At 46.8% G+C, this 20,697-nt stretch overlaps 1 protein-coding gene across 3 annotated transcripts in view; it reads right to left on the reverse strand.

The window, feature by feature from the left end:
- Positions 1-2,078: 2,078 nt before the first annotated feature.
- PDCD10 (programmed cell death 10) overlaps positions 2,079-20,697 on the reverse strand; it is a 295,941-nt gene continuing 277,322 nt past the window's right edge. For all 3 annotated transcript variants that reach the window (XM_069618493.1, XM_069618494.1, XM_069618492.1), the window contains one exon: positions 2,079-2,572. In XM_069618493.1, the coding sequence (XP_069474594.1) occupies positions 2,491-2,572 (82 nt within the window). In that variant the 3' untranslated portion in view covers positions 2,079-2,490. The remainder of the gene's footprint in view (positions 2,573-20,697) is intronic.

Consider the following 20,697-nt stretch of genomic DNA (forward strand, 5'->3'; position numbering starts at 1 on the left):
AGGTCTCTACAAAGTCACATAGGTTTATGCAATGAGATGGAATGGCAGGCACAGGGTTTTCAGGAGGAAGAGCTTTCTCAGCATAAAGTCCTCTCAGAAATGGTGCAGGACAACATGTATATTGACATCACTACAACCAAACAAAAGAGTGCATGGCATTCAAGAATTTGCTTGGGTATATGCAACCTAAAATGAATGGTTGCAGCCGTAAACAAAATAAAATAAATAAAAACACGATGCTGCAGATGAATGTGCAACAAAGATGCCTGATCAGAGTCATGTCATGGCAGATAAACTGGCCAAGATGAGTTCCCATGATACATTCTTGGGGCCTCAAACAAAAATTAGAAAAGTGATTGATTTAAAAAAAAAAAAAGTCTGTTATCTTTGGCAGCTTCATGTGTCCTTGACAACGGATTTAATTTCTATGTGCCATAATTAAACCAGTATGCATGGTACATTGTTATTGTACTCACACCGCGCCAAAGCGTGTAGGCATCCAGGCACCAGGAGGTCTTTGATTGCATCTTAAGTTTTTGGTTCATTTCTAATTTTTTGGGATTGCACCCTGGTGGAGTGTTATTTAGGACTTTTACTTAATTAAAATATAGTATATCCCAGACTGCACAGTGCGTTGGAAAGGGGCAGGTCAAATGAAGACAGTAAGGCAACTTTTGCCCAACGTGGAATGCCTATGACAAGTGATGTGTATCGCATACAAATGTCTTATTCAAATTGTATTAAACAACTATGGTGAAATGTGAACTACATCATTAAAACACATTTTCTACCTTCCTCAATGAAGCATGAAACAATAGATTTGGGCAGATGATTGACAATTAGTAGAAGCACTAGTGCTTAGCATAGCACATATATATGGTGGGTGGAAACAGTTTGTAATTTCTGTCATCAATATTCAAATAAGGAAAAGGAATGTCAAAATGAACTTTGATACTCCAGACATTGAAGTTGGCCTACCATTCCCAGCTTAAAATGACAGCCCTTAACGAACAAAAAAAAACAACTCTTATGGCAAACAAAGTCGTTATTTTGCAGAAAAGACAGAATTTAGGGCCTGTATCTTAAAACATTAAGTGTATTCTTAAGGTACCCGACAGCAAGAAGCATGTGAATGCAAATGCAACGGACTTCAAAAACAACGTATTAAACTGAAAATTAAGATTCACTATTCACAACATGGTGTCAAGTAATCACCAAAGCTTAGGTATGCAGTGTATATTTTCATGGCATATTATATTTTTCATGAAGCAAAATAAAACAGTGGTGTCGGTCTTGAACAATAAAAGTGCCACAATCATTTATTACCTACAGATTACCTCAGGGACCGTGCCGCTGCCTTAAGTTCTTGCCTCCTACAGCACTCCTTCAAATCTTACTTCTAGGTTGCAGGCAGCGTATGAGATGGTGACAAAGTCCATCAATTCAGACTGTTTTTTCCTAACCATCATGATGACTTGTGATTGTGTGTGTATGCCTGCCATTGCATTTTGAGACAAAGAACATCGTCCTGCTCTGATACTCTGAAGCAAAGTCTCAAAGCAAAAAATGAAAACATACTAGCAACGTGTCAAATGGTTTGGAAAACCTTTCCTTTTGTAAACAGTCCATAACTTTAAAAGCCCAACCATTCTTCCGTATACGTTTTTTTTTTTTAACTCAGCAATGCAATCAAAATCGTTGTTTAGTAGCAAACGTTTACAACATCAACATTTTTTAAAATTCAGTCACTTTGTGACAATGATTTAACTTTAGAAAATAGAGCCCTTTCGGTTTAATAAATTAGGTCGGTATCACTCCTGAAACAACTGCACATTACTCCAGCATGAGCATCGTTTCACTCCACTAGCCAAGCAGAATGTTTGGTTGCTTCGCCTGTGAGATCAATGCAATTTTCTCTAGGAGCTCTTGTCCCTTTTTATCCTTCGTCGTTTCCTTTATTGTACACGATACTGTATATTCTATACATCACCATAAATTTGCGGCATCTGTTACAATTTCCTCTTTGCTGTACGTACCCTTTTGTGCTGCTCATGTAAAACATTTGGAAAAAAAGCTGATTTAAACAGATGTAAACTATTTATTGAATATATGCCACCAAATATTGTTAAATACATAATCTTGCAACTCTTTTGCTTTGAAGTTAAAATGTCAGAAACAAAACACCAATATTTACACTTTTTATAAGGAATGTTACATAATGACACATTAAGGCGTAAATTCTTTTGGCTTATAATTCTGAAAAGAATGATAATAGCAAAAAGTGATGCAAAATCTTCATAGTGAGATTCTGATTAAGCTACAATAAATCTTACAAAAATATGGTGTAAGCTGGCAATAATCCCATTCAACATTCTGCATTTCGTCCCACAAAAGGAACTGATAATTTATACAGTCCAAACTTTAAAATTTACATAGGAAGGTAGTTCTTTCCACAATTGAAAATTACAGCTTTTTCTCCTGTATGGGTTTTCAGGCCACAGTTTTGAAAGTCTGGAGTATCAAGTTTGTTTGATGAATTAGTCGGTTGGCACTTACAAACACATTTATTGCTCTGTTAGGGGGGAAAAAAGAAAACATTGTCAATAAGCTGTCTTCACAAGCAAGTACTTAGATTTACACTATGTGTAGACAACAAAAAACATCTGAAAACCCAAGTAAGAATGTATGTTACCACCCCTGCATCCTTTCCAAAAACATGTCCCACGGTCGTGTCATTTTACTACACCCACTCATGAGAGAAACAAAGAGTGGACCTTTGCAGCAACAGGATATATTCTGAACGTTAAGGATTCCAAGCATATGACCAACAAATGACACTTGACTAATCTTACCATGAAAACAGACAATTCCAAAAGTGTATCATAGAAACCATCACCCACAGGAAAGTGTAAATGGTTACACAACTTGGAATCCAAGTTTATTATTTTGCCAACAGTGTAAACATGTATTCTGCAGGCCAGTCATAAGTCGATGGAGGAAGAAAATGGGGGCCAATTGTATAATGAACTGAAAAAGTAAACACTATTGTGCCTTCTGTATTTCGTCAAGTAGTATTCATATTTTTTCTTGGGAACGTCCGATATCTCAAGGAAGGACTAGAAACAACTTCAGAAAGCTCAAAAACAAGATGGGAGTCGAAACAGTAGTGTGCATGAAAACCTGAGCCAATACCCCTGCCACCTTGAGGTCCCATGCATACCTACCCAAGTTCCTGAGGTTGGAGACGACTAGAACAATCAAAGTCAAGTTGAGAGGAACTGGTGATCTGCATTTGCCACAGGACCATCTGATAGTTCGAGTCAGGTAAGATTTTCATAGCAATTAAATCTTCCTGACCTGTGTCCACCCCAGAAGTTACTGGTGGATTATTTTTCCCTATACCTCAGTGAGTGGGAAGCTTTTTCCACACTCACATAATCATTAACTCTTTCTAGGTGTCATTTTTTGAAGACTCTCCATAGTGTCTTTTTAATGTGATCCTCAGACAACTTTGGGCATATATTGCCTATTGTTGCTGGGTTGCCCTTGGTGCTCCCCTTTTAACTTTGTCTTGATCACCTTGTGAGAACTACATTTCCCAAGGGTAGAAAGGATCTCTGGATGCATTATATTAGGTGAAACTAGCACAACCCACCTTATGTGGAGGGCTGGGGAGATCAAATGTACCCCTTTCTCCTTTTAACTAACATTTATGTTAGAGGGACAAGCTGACCTTTAATGGCAGGTGGCAGTGAAAATTTAAACTAATTTGGTGCACCATTACCACAGGCTGTTTCTACAGGCCCGGTAAATGCACCCATGGGTGCTCATTTTATCAAAATGGCCCAATCTTTTTTCACCATTTCAGTGTTCCTTGTCCTTTCTCGTTCCTTCCCCTGACCTCAAGGGCAGTAAAATCATGTGTGTCAAGGACGTCTTCGGCAGAAATCGTGTGGATTCCCCAACCAAACTCCAGTGTCTGTGAAGGCAGGAAGCGAGAGAGGAGTCCAAAACTCTGCTGCCGTTCGTCTTCCAGACTGACTGCGAGAATCCTGTTTACACTGGGAGGCTGGCAAAATCCTGAAAGGACTGCCAACCACTCCCCCATCCAAGTTTGAATGTTGCATGGCTGTTCGATTGATCCTGGAAGCTGAAGAGGTAGTCAACCAACGGAACTGAAACCGAAGAGGATGAAGAAAACACGGTGGAGACTATTTCCAATCGACCAGCCAGCCTGCTGTGTAACCAGAGCTGGCTGTTACCCTTCCAATCGACCGGGGGATCCCAAAACAGACGACCCAGAGCAAGGTGAGACCCACTACACTTTAACCACCTGCATTTTGAATAACTCTACTCGATTCAGTCGAGATGCAGGATTTGACTCAGAACAGTCCTCCACGAACAAAGGTCCTACTAAATAGCAATCGCAGAAGCCACAGAAACTTCAATGAAGTTTGCGTCAGGGAGATAGGAATACCAAACTCCACCCCTTACATCAAGACAAGCGATTAGATACTATCCTAAGATACGAAAGAAGACTTCTAACCTGGATTTCGATGACATCTGAGAGAACCAACTTCCCTCAAGATTGCGCAATCACGCTACATCGCTACTATCCAATTGAAAATACTAATGAGATATGAACACTCAGTTTTAAAAATAGGAAATAAGATTTTCAGAATTGGAAAGACTACATCGTAACCCTAAGTGGTCAACGGAATCCTGATTTAAATAAGCCGTTTATGAGACGTAATCCACTCGCAGAAGCAGTTATCCCAATTAACATAGGATACATACTTCAACTGTGAAGATCTAGTGCTATATATTAGAATTGGAATTCAAGTGATGCCTCATGACGAATGTCCCACATGAAATTAGAGGACAGAAACATGTCAAGTCTTTCAGTCTAGAAAGAACATATCTAGAAACGTACATGAAAAACTTTGAAGTTTTGTCTACCCTCAAGTTCAAAAAGAGTGAAGAGGCAGATAAATAAACTGAGCGATCTTTTATACTCAGTGACCTCCTAAAAAGGAAAAGTATTGATGTCACAAAGACTATTGTTTTTTACATAGTTTTTATATTGTATGCACTAATATTTTACTCAAAAATTTACCATTTATGCATATTTTTACCATATTGTGAATAAATTTACATGGTTTTAAAAGCATCATTGTAATTTTGGCATAACTTGATAATATCCTACTGCCTCATTTATATATTATGACCTGCATTTTGAGCCATCCCACATCGTGCTGGACAGGACTGCATTCAGCTGCAAAGAAACTCTTGCCTGGAGCCTTCCAAGTTGATCCTTGCTTCGGAAGTCCTTCCAGGGTCCGGTCTTCAGTCTTCATTACAAGGAAACCAGTGACTGGGTTTTTGGCTGCAGATCCTGAAGTCCTCCTGCTGCAAACGTCTGTGCTGAGGTACTATGTTGGCTTGGGTATTACTTAAATCGATTGGGATTTCCGTTTAGCTTTGGGGTGTTTTCTGTGATTGGGAGTTCTTGCGTCCTGTTCACCCAGGCACCTGCTGGAATCCTGCTAGGGTTTCTTCTCCGAAGTCCCTGGACCCTCAACTAACTTTGAAAGTAAAATACTTACTTATTTGAACAGTCTTCCTTAGGAACTCAGAGTTTGCCTGCAGCTGAGCCCTATCTCACCCTGCCTACAGCTGGCTCCTAAACCACTAGGCTCTCTCTGCTGCCTCGGAGTGAACAGTCTTAGAATTGGGAAGAGCTAGATCATTAAAGAGGTCTGCCTTGAAAAATAAAACGAGCGTTTAAAAGAACACTTACTTGTAAAAGAGTTAGTTGGTAACTGTAGTTCTGAGAGAGAACATGTGGAAAAGTTCTTCGTTACCTTGAAAAATGTTCAGTCACTTGTAAAAAGTATATGTAAGGTTATTTTACTTACCTTAGATATGTTCTGCCATTCTGAAAAGTATGAAGACTTACTTGCCTTAGAAACAGACTCGTCATTCTAACAGAAAGTAGATAGATCAATTTACTCACCTGTGAATTGGGTCCCCCTCTTCCCAAAAGTAATGCGGTTGGTTTCACTTAACTATTCCTGTTAGGATACAAATGTATGAGTGTCCCCAATTGGGTCTTGCTCCCCCTGCTCCCCCGACTTGCCGTTAGCCTGTCCAGAATAAGTCTGCCTTAGGTTATACTGATCCTTAAATTGCTGATGGGTCCTGTTAAAAGGAACAAGTTACTAACCAGACTATTGTTCTCTAGCATGGGTCCGGCATGGATACACATGCTCATGAATATGCAGAGTGAGCTCGCAGACTTTGGCAGACTCTAGATTCCACAGAGTCTTTCTACAGTGGACATTTCCTGTCTGGCTTGAAAAGGCCATTCTATCCGCGGAGCGGCCGCGGAGTGAGTGCAGAGTGAGCTCGCAGACTTTGGCAGACTCTAGATTCCACAGAGTCTTTCTACAGTGGACATTTCCTGTCTGGCTTGAAAAGGCCATTCTATCCGCGGAGCGGCCGCGGAGTGAGTGCAGAGTGAGCTCGCAGACTTTGGCAGACCTTGGCTGGACCTCGTGGGACCCCTGGGGCGGTGTTTCCCATTCCAACACGCCAACACTGACGGCTGACGCCCTCGATCAACTCATCTCAACTTAACTTCACCGGATTATCGGTACCGTTCCACGATGGAGGTCCGCCCGCCCGACATTAACATCCGCGAGCCAAGACCCGACTCAGGATCCGAGGTACTTTTGTTAAACAACACTACAACTCCTGGCTTGGAACCAGCTCGCCCCCCACAACCAGCCGCCATTGAAAGCTCATCTTCCACCCCCACCCCTTCCCGAACCTTTGCCTTACCGTTCTCCCCCTGCCATCCCATACCTGACCCCCCTCCCCCAACTCCCTCCATACCTACCCTTCCTATCCCAGTACCCGTCTCCCGTACACCATCCTTACCTTCTGTTCCGTTCCGAGCGGCCTCGGTGGACCGTGGCTCTGTGGGATCCGAGGAGGAGGGGGAGGGGCCCGCTCGCCGGGCCCTCCGTGCAAGGAGAGAGCCTGCCGCGCACGCTGCGCGCCGAATGCCTACGAGGAAGCGATGTGAGGGGCTGGCGCTCCCCAGGCGGGCAGCGCGGCCCTTGGCCTCATTGGGCCCGATCGCTCAGACCTTGCAGCCCGTGGATCCGGCGGACGAGCCGGCGATGGGGCTGGCCGTCCCGGCGGAGTGTGGAGAGGCGGTGGGCTCCGGCTCCTCCCACCTCGCCTCCCTTGGCTCGGATGACCGAGCGGCCCACACGGTGTGTGAGTTATTGGGCCGTCTCGTGGACGAGGATTCCCAGCGGCCCATCTCAGCCTCGGCGGAGCTGGGGAGGCGGATCTGCCCCTCTCCTCCGGGGAACGTGGCTCCTAGTACATCTTGTGGGCAGATAGACCCGTTTCCATGGCATAAAGGAGATCTAAACCTCGACACAACGGACTCTGCAATTCCCCTAGAGGGAAACGAAACGGCAGCGGCACCTACCCAGGTGGAAACCTATTCCATCACTCCAAAAGGATAATTACTTAACGTCGAGGTCCACCAAATACCCAATTGGAATGCCTTGTCGAGCCCTAAAGAGACCTCTCACCACTTAGAGTTAGTTACAGACACTGTTGAGTGCACGACGAGCCCAATTCCTTTTTCCAACTCAGACCTTCACCTACTTGATGCGGGCACCTTCAATAAGGATGAGGCTCCATCATCAGAGCCTGGAAGATCGGCAAGCTGTCTCCCTAACACACCTTTGAAGAAAATACATCAAGTAGCCCAGGCGATGTATGCTCAACAAGCTCCCCACCTACAGCCTAAAAAACTAGATAAAATCCTGTTAGTTGAGGAAGATCCGAAGCCAACTACCAAAATCTACATTAAACGACATCGTAATACAAGTAGTAAGTGCAGAAAAAGGCAGACCATGAAACCAACGGTCCCGCAAAACAAAAAAATGGGACCCATGAAACATCCCGCATTACCGGTCACCGAGGCGACCATGAATAACTTCTTTAAAAGGAAAATGGATAGCCAATGGATTCCCCAGGCTGAAATCTCTGACAACGAAATTTTGGATAGTTTAAACCATCAAGAGCACCCTGCCTCTCCCTCAAATTCAGCGCCAGGGGGTCATCTCAAAAAACGTCAAGACGTACAGTGCAGAACACCGCTACCAGCGGCAAAAGATCCTTCTGTGGTAAAATGGCACTGCACTCCTAAACTTATATCAACAAAGGAAATAATCAAACAAAGCACTGAACCAACTCCTGACACTGCTGTAATCTCACTAAACAAAGGAGGTGAGAAGCTACCCACCACACCCCCGAAAGAACGCTCAACCGCAGTTCATACAGAGTCTTCCACAAACCCGGTTTGTCAGGGCTCTGACCAAAGGAGTATGTTTGATGCTCCAAGTCCTCCTGTTTCAGTACCAGCAGCCATCAAGTCTCCTCACCACAGAGGAAAGAGTCCTGCTCCAACAAAAACTAGAGGATCCACCAGTTCGTTCAACATTCCTAGTACGCCGACACAACTGAGAAGACCGAACAATGGAGGCTATTCGACACCCCAATCAACGCCTCAACACAAAAAGGCAGACCTGATGTCTATTATGTCAACGGTGACGATTGCGCTTGCTCCATTTAGCAAGCTGTACGAGAGCATCAACGACACCTTACAAGACCAGACGTCCCTAATAGCATCAATGCAGTCAAAGCTGAATTATCTCGAAGGCTTCATTGTCGGTAACAATGGTAATCTTGCTGCAAAAATAGACCAATCGCTCAAAACGGCTCTCTCCAAAACCCTACTGCCCACGTTCGGCACATTGGGGGTCCAAGTAAACAGAGTGTCAACATCTACTCAAACAATTCTGGTCCCACCCCCACCTGAAGTTAAGGACCACCACGAGGCCGAAGTCTCCAAAACACGCGATAATAACGTCTGTGAAACAGAAAACCTGTTGGATCCCCTCGACGCATTAATCGCGATAATAGACGAAAACAATAAACCCTTCCACAAGGATTACCGAACCAAACCCTTCACTGGACCCAAGCCCTCAATACTAAATCCTTTCTCCTACACAAAACCTTTGGGTCACAGAATGGCCATCACCAAAGGTCCAGATCAAATCCCGAAGGTTTTTTCCTACGGGATTTTTAACCAACAGACGGCGTTTCACTTTGGTGCAAAGAAAAATCCAAAAAAGATTGTGACGTTACAATGTTCCCAATCAACAAAGAATGAAACCAAGCGGGTGGAACGAAGCCAAGACCTAACAACCAAGTCTCAAGCTGCAAAATCTATCCTGACGAACCATCAATCGATTACAATAAACTTAACAGGATCAGAGGAGTTATCGGACTCAGTAACGACTGTTGAAGATCGACCTGACTGGAGCCCGATATCGATTGACGAAATTGGCTCTGAACCAAGTAAGAAAAAATCTTCCAAACGGAAAGCTACAGAAGCAGGTATTCCATCAGACAAACGAGAACCACCAATCAAAGTTCGTCTGCACGACCAATCATCAATAGAACTGCGTGTAGCTAAAAAATATCCAAAAAAACAAAATGACTGCCTAGAAATCCCAAAGATCCAAACAGTCAACAAAAAAAATGATAATCACGCAATAAGAACACCAAATTCCTCCCATCGAGGAATCAGACCTCGGTCCGTGAGTCCACGTTCCCGTAATCCTGTGAGAACACCCGAGTACAGAACTCGCTCACACGAAATGCAATACGAATCTAGCAACAGATCTCAACTACTCTCTCAGAACCAGCGTGCAGCAATAACTATCAAAAATTCGATAAGGCAGAAGACTGAAAGAGACCCAAAGGCCTTAACGAAGCAAATCATAAGCGACACCATTATCAGGTTGAAGAAGATCAACCCAAACGGGGGAGAAATTACATTGAACAGAACCAATATCCTGAAAATAATGGCCCAAATTCCAAGCCTAAGACAGATTAGAAACTACGACTTGTGGATGGTGGAACCAAGTACATCAGGAAGAACGGACTATTCATACATTCATTTAAACTCGGAAATCATCAAGAACCAACTGATGAAGGAAATAGAATCACTGACGATCCTCGGTTACGAACTTACAGAAATTAAGCGGTCAAACAATCAAACTGAACCATCAGCTCGATCACTGACGGGCCTGAGAGAACCGACAACCTCACCATCAAAGCCCGTTCCTTCTCGTATCCATTTTGTTAGCAGGATGGATCACCTACGAGCATCTGACAACAACCGAATAAGTGAGAAACCAAGAAGACGCACAGCTCCAGATGCGGACCTCGATTCTTCGACTAATCGTCACAGGGGACAGCTAGCGTTCGAGCAACCCCAAGTAAGATCGCAGAGAAGTTTACATCAGCTTCAGAATCTAGCACCATCGAAGCAACTGGAAAAAACAGCGGAGAGAATTAAAAGGCCTTGGACATGGTCTAAGGAAGAAGTACAATGTAACAAGAAAAATTAGCAACTACCTTTAGAAGATGGAACTAACTCATCAGGTGCAGGAAAAAAGGAAAATTGACTTAAAACAGACCTAAAGAACCCCCTAAAACTGGGAACATGGAACACACGTGGATTTGAGCACCTAACTAAAATAACGGATGTCAACTTAGGCATCTTTGATATCCTATGTCTGCAGGAGACGTGGCTGACCACTAAACCACAACTGGATGGGTATGAAATAACATTTTCAGCAGCAACAAAGGGAACCTTGGGTCGACCGTCTGTAGGGATAATTACGGCTCTCAGATCAGGAATCAAAGTAATCGAAGTTCTGGTTACACCTAAATGGATCCAGGCGATGATCTTAAACCAAACATTCACCCAGGACCCTTCCCAGATTTCGAACGAGGGGAAACCCTCTTACTTAATATATACTGGAATCCAGATGCAACATCTATTGAGGAATTCGAATCCACCCTCTCAAATGTGTTCGACGAAGCCGACGAAAAAACTCAACACCACAACATCATAGTAAATGGGGATTTCAACGCAGAATGCGAAGGGATAGGGGAAGTCGGCAAACAACAAAATACTTTGGTAAGAAAAAGAGGGAAACTGCTTGAGCATCTCATGAAAGCAAGGGATTTGCATAACCTTCACCTGATGCGTACCAACGCAAATCTGGAGATCCCGACGTGGGAAAGAGGGAACCAACACGCTTCGATCGATCACGTATTCGTCTCCAAGGACCTACTTCAGGCGATCCATTCCTTTGCGGTTAAGCGGACGATGTTCAGCGACCATAACCTTCTCATTACGGAGGGGAAGAACTGCAGACCTCATTCTCTCGCATACCCAATTCCCCTGGAAAAGTCGACCACGGGTAATCGGGTGAAGATATCGGAAAAAGGACTCCGAGAAATTGACTTTCAATACTCCAATCTCCAAGCTAACGATGAGACTCCGGGAACTACTGTCAGAGACGCCCTGGATTACACCCCTTTGCTGACCAATTTCTTGATACCAATATCAAAAACCCGCAACCTGGCAATTGCCCCCAACCACCGATACAACATCGACTTGGTGGAAAAAAGAAGGTCCCATCGACGCTTAAAGAAAGCCTACGCTAATAAATCCACAGCAGAAAATCTTAACCTGTGGAGGCTGGCTGTCCGTGAGTATAAGAGCTGGCTTAGACACTACCGGCACAAACTCTATCAACATGACGCAGAACAAATGCTGTCAGCCATCTGCGGAAACAAACCCAAAGAATTTTGGAACCTGATTAAGGGAACTCTCAATAAAACATCCGGAGACATCCAGAACAACGTAGGAGAGGCCAAGTGGATAACCCACTTCTCAAACCTGTTCGCACCGATAGTTCACAACAACTTTTCGTTGGGTTTTGGCACCAGAAAAACAGTCCAGGACACCGGATCTTGGAATATCCCGGCTGATGAAGCATCGATCCTACTAAAAATAACTAAATTGAACAACTCGAGGGCCCCCGGCCCGGACGGCCTCTGCAACGCCGAGCTTAAGTCCCACCCAGAACTATGGGCTACGATAATGAGTAAGATCTTCAAAAACTGCAACCGACTCCAGGATATCCCTCCGTCTTGGCATTATTGTACCTATTTTCAAGAGGGGTCCCATAGACGACCCGGGTAATTATAGACCGATTGCCCTTTTGGACGTCATGGGTAAGGTGTTTGCATCTCTGGCCCTGGACGTTTTTCAAAAATGGATTACGGACTGGGACCAAGCGGACCCTTTTCAAAACGGCTTCGTAAAAAACTCTGGAACATCAACCAACATCTTTTTAGTAAGCTCTCTGAAAGCCAGTGTATTGCAGGGAGGACCTCCCATTTACATGGCTTTTATTGACCTGGTCCAAGCCTTCGACCAGGTCAACAGACAACGATTATGGGCCAAATTGGAAAGCTTAGACTGTCCAAGCGACATCTTGGAACCCATAAAAGCCTTACATCATGGAACGTCAATACGGGTGCGACTAAGCGCCGAAGGCAGATTGTCAAGGGAAATACTTACATCAAAGGGCGTAAAGCAGGGATGCCCGCTAGCACCAGCCCTGTATAACGCATACATAGCGGACTACAAGAAATCGTCGGAACTGATTAGAAGTTTCCCCCCATCCTTAGGAGGCTCAAAAATCGAGAGACTTCTCTATGCAGATGACATCATCCTCATGGATTGGACAAAACTGAAGAAGCTTACGGCGCAGGCCAAAGCAGTGGACAGGAAGCACGGAAGATTTTCCATCATTCCCGTTATAAGATTTTACAAAGCTAAAGTCGTTCCTGTCCTGATTTATGGCATGGATGCAATGCCACTGATCCCTGACTCAATCTGGCCCAAACTTGAAGGTTTCTTCTGGCGGGGTGTCCTAAACCTGGCCACCTCGACACCGATAACATTGATAAGAGAATTGTGTTTATCCTCTTTCCGGGCCTTAAAGATGAGATCGACCATCATGCTATATCGCAAAGTCTTTGACTCCCCAAAAAATAGAGTTTTGGACCTTATTAGGAGAGAAACTCACTACGGGAACAACACAATGTTGACCAAATGGGCCCAATACAACCTCTCCATTCTCCAAGAACTGAACCTCAATCTGGAAATATTAATACAAAACCCCAACCAGGTATCAAAGAAACTTCGTGAAGCTGACTGGATAAACACCCTGGAAGACGCAAACAACTATTCGATGACAGCCAACCTACCCAGCACGCCGATGAAACTCGACGGGGTACGTGGATATCTACACAAGTTCCCAGACAAACGGCTAAGCAGAACTTTAAGGTTCAGACTAAACCAATTGAAAACTAACGAAGTCCTAGCGACCCGAAATCAATCCAGCTCAAACAACTGTTGGTTTTGTGAAACATCGGACACCGTGGAGACTACTAAACATCTGATCCTCGAATGCCCGGGCCTAACAGAGAACAGACACCGATTCTTGGCCGACCCTTTGAAGAATTATCGCACCCTCGATTCAGAAAATCTATGGGCCTTATTGGCTAGCGGTAACAACAGAAGATGCACCATCGGTCTCTCTCTGTTTTTGGAAAAACTGAACTTGTGAAATTGGCCTGTTAAAAGACCCCATTTGGAACTAAAAATGAACAATTCACTAATCCATCATTGGTCGGATTCCCTTCCTTTTTTGTAAAAATTGTAATACAATTAAATCAAATAAAAAAAAAAAAAAAAAAAAATATTGCCTGTCGGGCTTAGAATCCTCAGTAAATGAAAAAAGTTTCACTTTCACTTACATACCGTCTTTCTCCTTTAAAACCATCATTGTCTTCTGGGTCATACTGCCCCCCCATCCAATGACAGTCCTCTCCCTAATACCGTCCTCTGGCAGCTATCTTCAGATTTGGTATGCTAGTAAAGTGACAGTATGACTAGAAGAGCCGCAGAGGGGACGGCGGGAGGGTTTGCATGTGAATCCATGCCAGACCCTTGCTGGAGAATAGCTACAGGTAAGTAACTTGTTCCTTCTCCAGGATGGGGGGGGTCTCACATGGATTCACATGCACATGAATAACAAATGCATAGCAGTACAACATTACACAAGCACAGGAGGTGGCAAGGCTCAACAGAAGCAATTGATCTTACCTCTGGACAGACTCATCTCAAGCGAACAGGCTACGTAGTTCTGCTTGGCCGAGACTGGACTCCTCCCTGCAAACCCGGTCTATGCAGTAGAACTTTGTGAAGGTGTGCGTGGACCCCCACCTAGCAGCCCTTCCGATTACCCGCAGGGGCACACCAGACAGGAACAGTCGTCGCAGCGATTGCTCTAGTGGAGTTGGATCTGACAGCCAGGCAGCCGTAGGTTCGCCAAACTATGACATAGCATGATGCAACCGGGGAGCCACCTGAGAAGGAACCCTTGGACAAGGCCTTCACATGGTTCACAGGACCAAAGTTCACGAACAGTCGTGAAGTCTTCCGATATCTAATTGGGCATTTCCCGTAGAACTTTAAGGCACTAGCAACGTCCAGCAAGTGCAAGGTCCTTTCAGGCGTTTACAAAGTTTTCAGGGGAAGTAAAAAAAAAAAAAACTAACAAAAAAGTTGATACCAAAAGGCTTGTTGAGGTGGAATTCCGACGGAACCTTCGGCATGAAAGAGGGGTCCATCCGCAGCACCACTCTCGATTTGTGGAAAGTTAGGTATGGTTGCTTGCAGGATAAGGCCTGGGTCTCACCCACCTTCCCGGCAGAGGTGAGTGCCACAAGGAAAGCAGTTTTCCACGAGAGGAACGTGATCAATAGGCTTCAAGTCCCCCCCTCCTCCATGAGCCTCGTCAGAACCATGTTGAGTTCAATGCCGGGGCAGGAGCCTTCAAAGGACTTTTTCGATCTTTCCCACTGGTGAAGAACTAATTGACAAGTCGGTGAGACCACAGTGAAGATTTTCCTGGAGACTTGGTGTAGCGGAACATAGCCGCCAGATGCACCTTGATACAAGTGTGTGCCAGGCCGGCCTTGGCCAAGGAGAGCAAGTATGGAAGAATTTGCACGGGGCCGTGGCCCTCAGCAGGGTAATCTTCTGCGACCAGCTTCCACGTGTGGTCGTAGCACTTCAAAGACGCCCTGGCCTTGGTGAGGACCTCTCTGCAGCAAACTCGTATCCAACTAACTCCAGGGATGCAAGAGCCAAGCCCTTAGGTTCAGTGATCCTGGGTCGTGACGCAGGATTGCTCCTCCTTCGCTGGTGAGAAGATCCGTAACTACCGGCAGCTAGACCGTGGGTGACGCAGACAGACTGAAGGTCTGTATACCAAATCTGCCTCAGCCACACCAGGGCAGTGAGTATCATCTTACACGGACAGGGGCGTGGCTTGGATCCATGGACTGAAGACACGTCTCCCCAGTGCTCCTGCCCTGATCCTGTTATCGATCCTTATAAACATGGCCAGAACCAACTAAACTCATAAATAAGCACTTGCCTAGAAGCAGTGACCGAATCTACCCCTCTGCATGACATTTGTGGGGATAAACGGAGCCGGCATCCAGAAAATGCGGCCTGCAGAGCCGAGCCCCCTGGGACCAAAGATGGCGGCCGGGACTCCGCTCTGAGCACAGGGAGCGAGGGGGCCTCGAACTTAGTGAAGCGGCCGCTACGAACTTAAGCAAGGGTATCAGCAGCACCCCCACATCAGCCCCCGGCACCCCAGCAACACCACCTGACGGGAATCCTCCAGCGCCCCTGTGGGACCCGAAAGGACGGCAACTGCCCAGCATCGGCCACAGCAGCACACGCCTTCAGCGGAACGTTGGGTCTGCGGCGTCCCACTCAGCGGCTGTAACAAGGTAGCAGCAACCCGCGGGCTGATTGGGCTCCTCCACGGGACCCACACTACAGCTGGCGGACCCTGCGGTCTGCAGATGGTGCCTGCAGCACCGAACACGAGCCAGGCGGTGCTCTGCCCAGGGGAGCCTGGACCGTCAGACAAGGGGGCACGGGCCCCCTGGCAGGCAATCCTCTTCCCGCTGAGACATCCATATTGGGGATAGCAGCCACCCTCAACCCCAGCCGCAGGACAACACCAACATACAACGTTACCCCCGAATAAGAGCGGTGCCTGGCCATTGCAGTCTCCGGGCCACCACCCATTTATAAAAGAGCACGGCTTCCCCTGCCTCCACGACACAAGCGCATGCTGGGACACCTGCGGAGGATCTGACCCCCGGCTTCTCGCGGCGCCCCCGGGCTTCTCCGGGTTGGCAGAGTCACCGGGGAGAGCTCCCCGGGGACCGAGGGGGCCCCGCTTTGCTGTGGGCACTGGAGCGCCTGGAGGGGCCCAGAATTGACCACCTACCCTGAGCCACTGGGTAGCTCAGAAGCTCAACCTCCACCACACAGGGGCCGCAGGATGCTTCTGAAGAGGTAAAGGACTCCTCATCGCAGCCTAGGGGCCAGCCTAAACGCACGCAGAGACCTTACCCACGAGAAGGGCACCAGCACAAAGCATGTAGACACTACGCTACTCATAAGTAACGTTGCCCTACAATCTCCTCCACTCACCAGTCACTTCCTGCCCTGGGCTCTACAATTGCCTGCTGTACATTCCTTGGTGCATGTAAGAATCCTCCTGGGGTAGTCACCTGGGACTGGCACTCAAAACTCACACCCCTAATCGCACCCCAGGCAACAGTGCCCCACCCTGCGGGCACACCAGCATCTCACGTGCGACCATGCCAACCATCAAGGGCGAAGTTAAAAACACCATTATGGAGTCATTCACTGCTGGCAAGCCCAAAGAGCAGGAACAACAGCCAAAGGATCCCAGACCAAGATCCAACACACTGGAGGAGAAGGACAAGGACAATCCGATCTTAGAGGCCATCAGCGGGCTACGCTCCTTCATAGAGACCAAAATCGGAGAAGTGAAAGCAGACGTAATGCTGATGTGCCAAGACCTACGCAACCTTACAGACCGAGTGTCCATCACGGAGGCAGCGCAGAAGGAGTCCACCGAGGCCCTCAAAGGCATACAAAGCAGAGTTCAAGAACTCAAGAAGCGCAACAGGTTCCTAGAGTAGAGGGCGGAGGATGCGGAAGAGCGCTCCAGACACAACAACGTGCGCTTACTCTGAATCCCAAAGGGAATGGAAGACTCCAATCCCACCAACTTTATAAAAACCCTCCTACAACAGGAAGTAGGCGCCTGTCACCTTTCACAAGGCTTCGCGGTCGAACGAGCACACCTGTCCCTACAGAAAATAACACCCCCGGGATCCCATCCACGACCAATGATTGCCAGAATCTTGAATTTCCAGGACAGGGAAGTCATCTTGCACTTCTCTCGGGAGGGAGGAGAAATCAAGAGAGGCAACGCCAAGAAGGCTATTTACCCAAATTGCACACCCCTAGTGCAAAGGGCGAGGAACTAGTTTGTCCCAATCAAGGCCAGACTGCTTCAGCTAATCATCAAATATATGCCAATGTACCCCTCGAGGCTCAAAATAATATACAAAGGCAGAGCAATCTTCCTAGAATAGCCGGAATATGGCTAGAATATAACAACTTAGCCGATGGAGAGAAGAAGGAATCATGACTGGCGCGCCAAGCCCACCAGACAAGACCACCCAACTAAGAGCTAAAGACAAAGATTGGCCCATGGATTGCATAAAAATAAGGGAGGAGGGAGTCGGCCCACCATACCGACCCAAGACACCCCCCAGTGAAAGAACTCGCAAGAGCATTCTACTGCCACACCACACCTGCTCAAGATGACCTGGAAGGGCCTTGACAGAGCGGGCACACCCGAGCAATGCAGAAACTGCAAGTCTGCTGGGTGCAGTTCATCCATTTGGACAAGTTTGGTTTGTTCTTTTTGTCGTTTAAGGTTAAAAGGTCTCGCGGTCCTCAATATCATCTTCGAGAGTCTTGGGGCACACCACAACAGGCTGGAGGGCCAACGCTACATTTATGGCAACTGATATTAAAGTGCTGACATGGAACGCCAGGGGGATGGGGGCATTCATGCGCCGCAACAGGATAAAATCCTTCCTCAGAAGAAAACATATCCATCACAATGCTCCAAGAAACACATCTTATTGTGGAAGTTGACTCTTCTCGAATCCCAGACTGGCGGGGGGGGGACAGGGCTTTGGAGCACCATACTCCAAATACGCCCGTGGAGTCCACACATGGATAAATGGCAACGTACCCTTCAAACTTTGGTCTAAGGAGGTGGAGCCCGAGGGCAGATACCTGATACTTCATGGAAGCATCGAGTAGAAAGAAGTTTGCTTAGTCAACACGTACCACCCCAATGACGGAACCGCAGCTCATCTTACTAAACTGCAACAGAAGCTCAAACTCTAAAGAACCTGCTTCTTAATACGGAGAGGCGATTTCAACTGCATCCGCGACCCTGCTCAAGACAGGTCCGCTCCTCCGACTCAATCATCCAACCAATCTTCCTCAGTCCTACGGAAAACCATACAAGAGCTGGACCTATCGGAGGTGTAGAGAGACCTACACCCTGAAGGTAGGGAATTCTCATACTATTCGTCCCCACATGGGGTATACACCCGTATAGACTATTTACTGATAGACAAGATGTACCTCTCCCAAATAGAAACCATATCCTATCTAGGCAGAACTATATCGGACCACTCCCCGCTCCTAATGGTCTGGAAACCAAAGGGCCCTAGACCACTCATACCAATGTGGCGGATGCCAACAGACGACCTATCAGATGGAACATTCAAAGAAGAGCTCCGAGATAAAATAGAATTCACAGACATTAATGTGGGTAGCGTGGACAGATGGAGCACCATTTGGGAAGCCTTGAAGGAAGTTGTAAAGGGGAGGTAATAGCCAGCGCTGGCGGGATCCGGAGGACACTCAAGGAAGAGTTGGAGGCTGGTGAAGAAAAGATCAAACGACTTGAGGCCACGACTAATAAATCAGAAGATCCTGAAAAGGAAATGTTCACAGCGAGGAAAGACTGCCAGGAGGCGAGGGCCAGTTTGGCCAAATTCGACTACATCACGAAAACCACCAGGGCCCACTCGGAGGGTGACAAACCAGGTAGGCTACTTTTCGTGGCTGTGCAAAAAAAGAGAACCGGAAAACCTCAATCCTCGAAATCCAGGATCAATCAGGTACCAAACACGTTACACAAGCAGGGATAAAAGAATTCAGAAACTTTTACCCCCACCTATATAGCCATGAATCTGTCATTCCCCAGGAGGACATTTATGATACTTTGGAAGAAATAGGCCTTCCCCACACTAGGCCTCGCGCCGTCATCACCCTCCAACTCTTCCACGTCATGGTGGAGAGTGTGTAAGGACTCAAGGTCCTCGTCGTCCGTGTACAAGTGCTCCATAGCTTGGGCCACGGCCTTAGAGGGCTGTTTCGGGGCCTCCTGAAGGCGCTGCAACTGGGTTCTGAGACAGTTTTCACTTTTCCGGCATGCCAGTAAACTTTGCCAAAGTCACTGTGGCGGTTTTGCACCTAGAGGGCAGCGATACCTTCTGCAATGTGGGGGCTACTTTCACAGGGTCAGCCCCATTAGCTATCGCAAGAGCAGCCGCCACCAAATCATCGACTAAGTCTTCTCCTGTGCCAATAGGGCCTTCTTGGGCAGTTCAGCCTTCTCTGCCTTCTCCCGCAGTTTAGGCGGGTTGGATGATTTCCTTTTCGAGCAGGAGCTCGATTGCTGGCTGGCAATGGAGGCAGAGGGTGAGGTTGATCGAGACCTGTCCACTTTGGGACCTGCTTCTGCAGCGAACCTGGTGGACTCGGACTAGCAGTTCTTGGCCTGGTCTTGGGCCCCATGGATGAGGCGCCCTCAAAGGACTTAGAAGACTGCTCATCGGACCGGCCGGTCCTGTGCGAGTCATGACCGTGCATGGGGCAGAGGCCCTGGAGGTGGGTTTGAAATGAGGCGGTAAAGCCTATTAACACCATCCATGAAGGTCTTAATGACGGACTTTCCACCAGGCCACCTTGATTTGAGAAGTGGTGTACGCTGATAAAGCTGCTAGGTGAACCTTGATGGAGTTCAATACTAGACCGAAGTCTAGTAAGTGGATCATGTAATGAAGAATGTGTGATGCAGTCCATTTGATGGGGTTTACATTTGACTGGCACCATATTACAAATCTTCCCCAATAGTTAAAGTAAAAGTGTCTAGTGTTTGGTTTACGTGTCTCCTTGAGGATTTCCATACACCTTTGAGGTAGTTTCAAATGGCCAAACTCTACGAATTCAGGAGCCAAGTAGCCAAGTTCATAGATTGAGGGTGTGGGTGTAACGTTGCTCCCCCCCCCACCCCAAACCCGTGTTGGGTGAGCATGTTGGAGGGGCACAGGAGTTTGATTTGATCGCACATTGCCAGTTTGCGCAGATGTAGAAACCAAGGAGGCCTCACTCACATATGAGCACCCAGGATTGGAGTTACTTGTTCTTCATGCATTTTGTTCACAGTCCTGCTTATTGGCAGTGTTGGAGGGGAGGAGGGGGGTTAGGGGGAGCATAGGCAAATTTCCCTGACCAGCTCATCAACAGGGCATTCCCCTTGGATCCGGGTTGGGGAAACCTGCATGTGAAGTCTGGGCATAGTGTGTTTAGGCTTGTGGCGAACAAGTCTAATGGAGAATAGCCCCCAGAAGGAAAAGATAGTCTGAAATTGCTCTGCTGAGCTGCCACTCATG

The sequence above is a fragment of the Ambystoma mexicanum genome, chromosome 10 (genome assembly GCF_040938575.1).
Source record: "Ambystoma mexicanum isolate Mex_15411 chromosome 10, UKY_AmexF1_1, whole genome shotgun sequence".
In the NCBI taxonomy this organism is placed as follows: Eukaryota; Metazoa; Chordata; class Amphibia; order Caudata; family Ambystomatidae; genus Ambystoma; species Ambystoma mexicanum.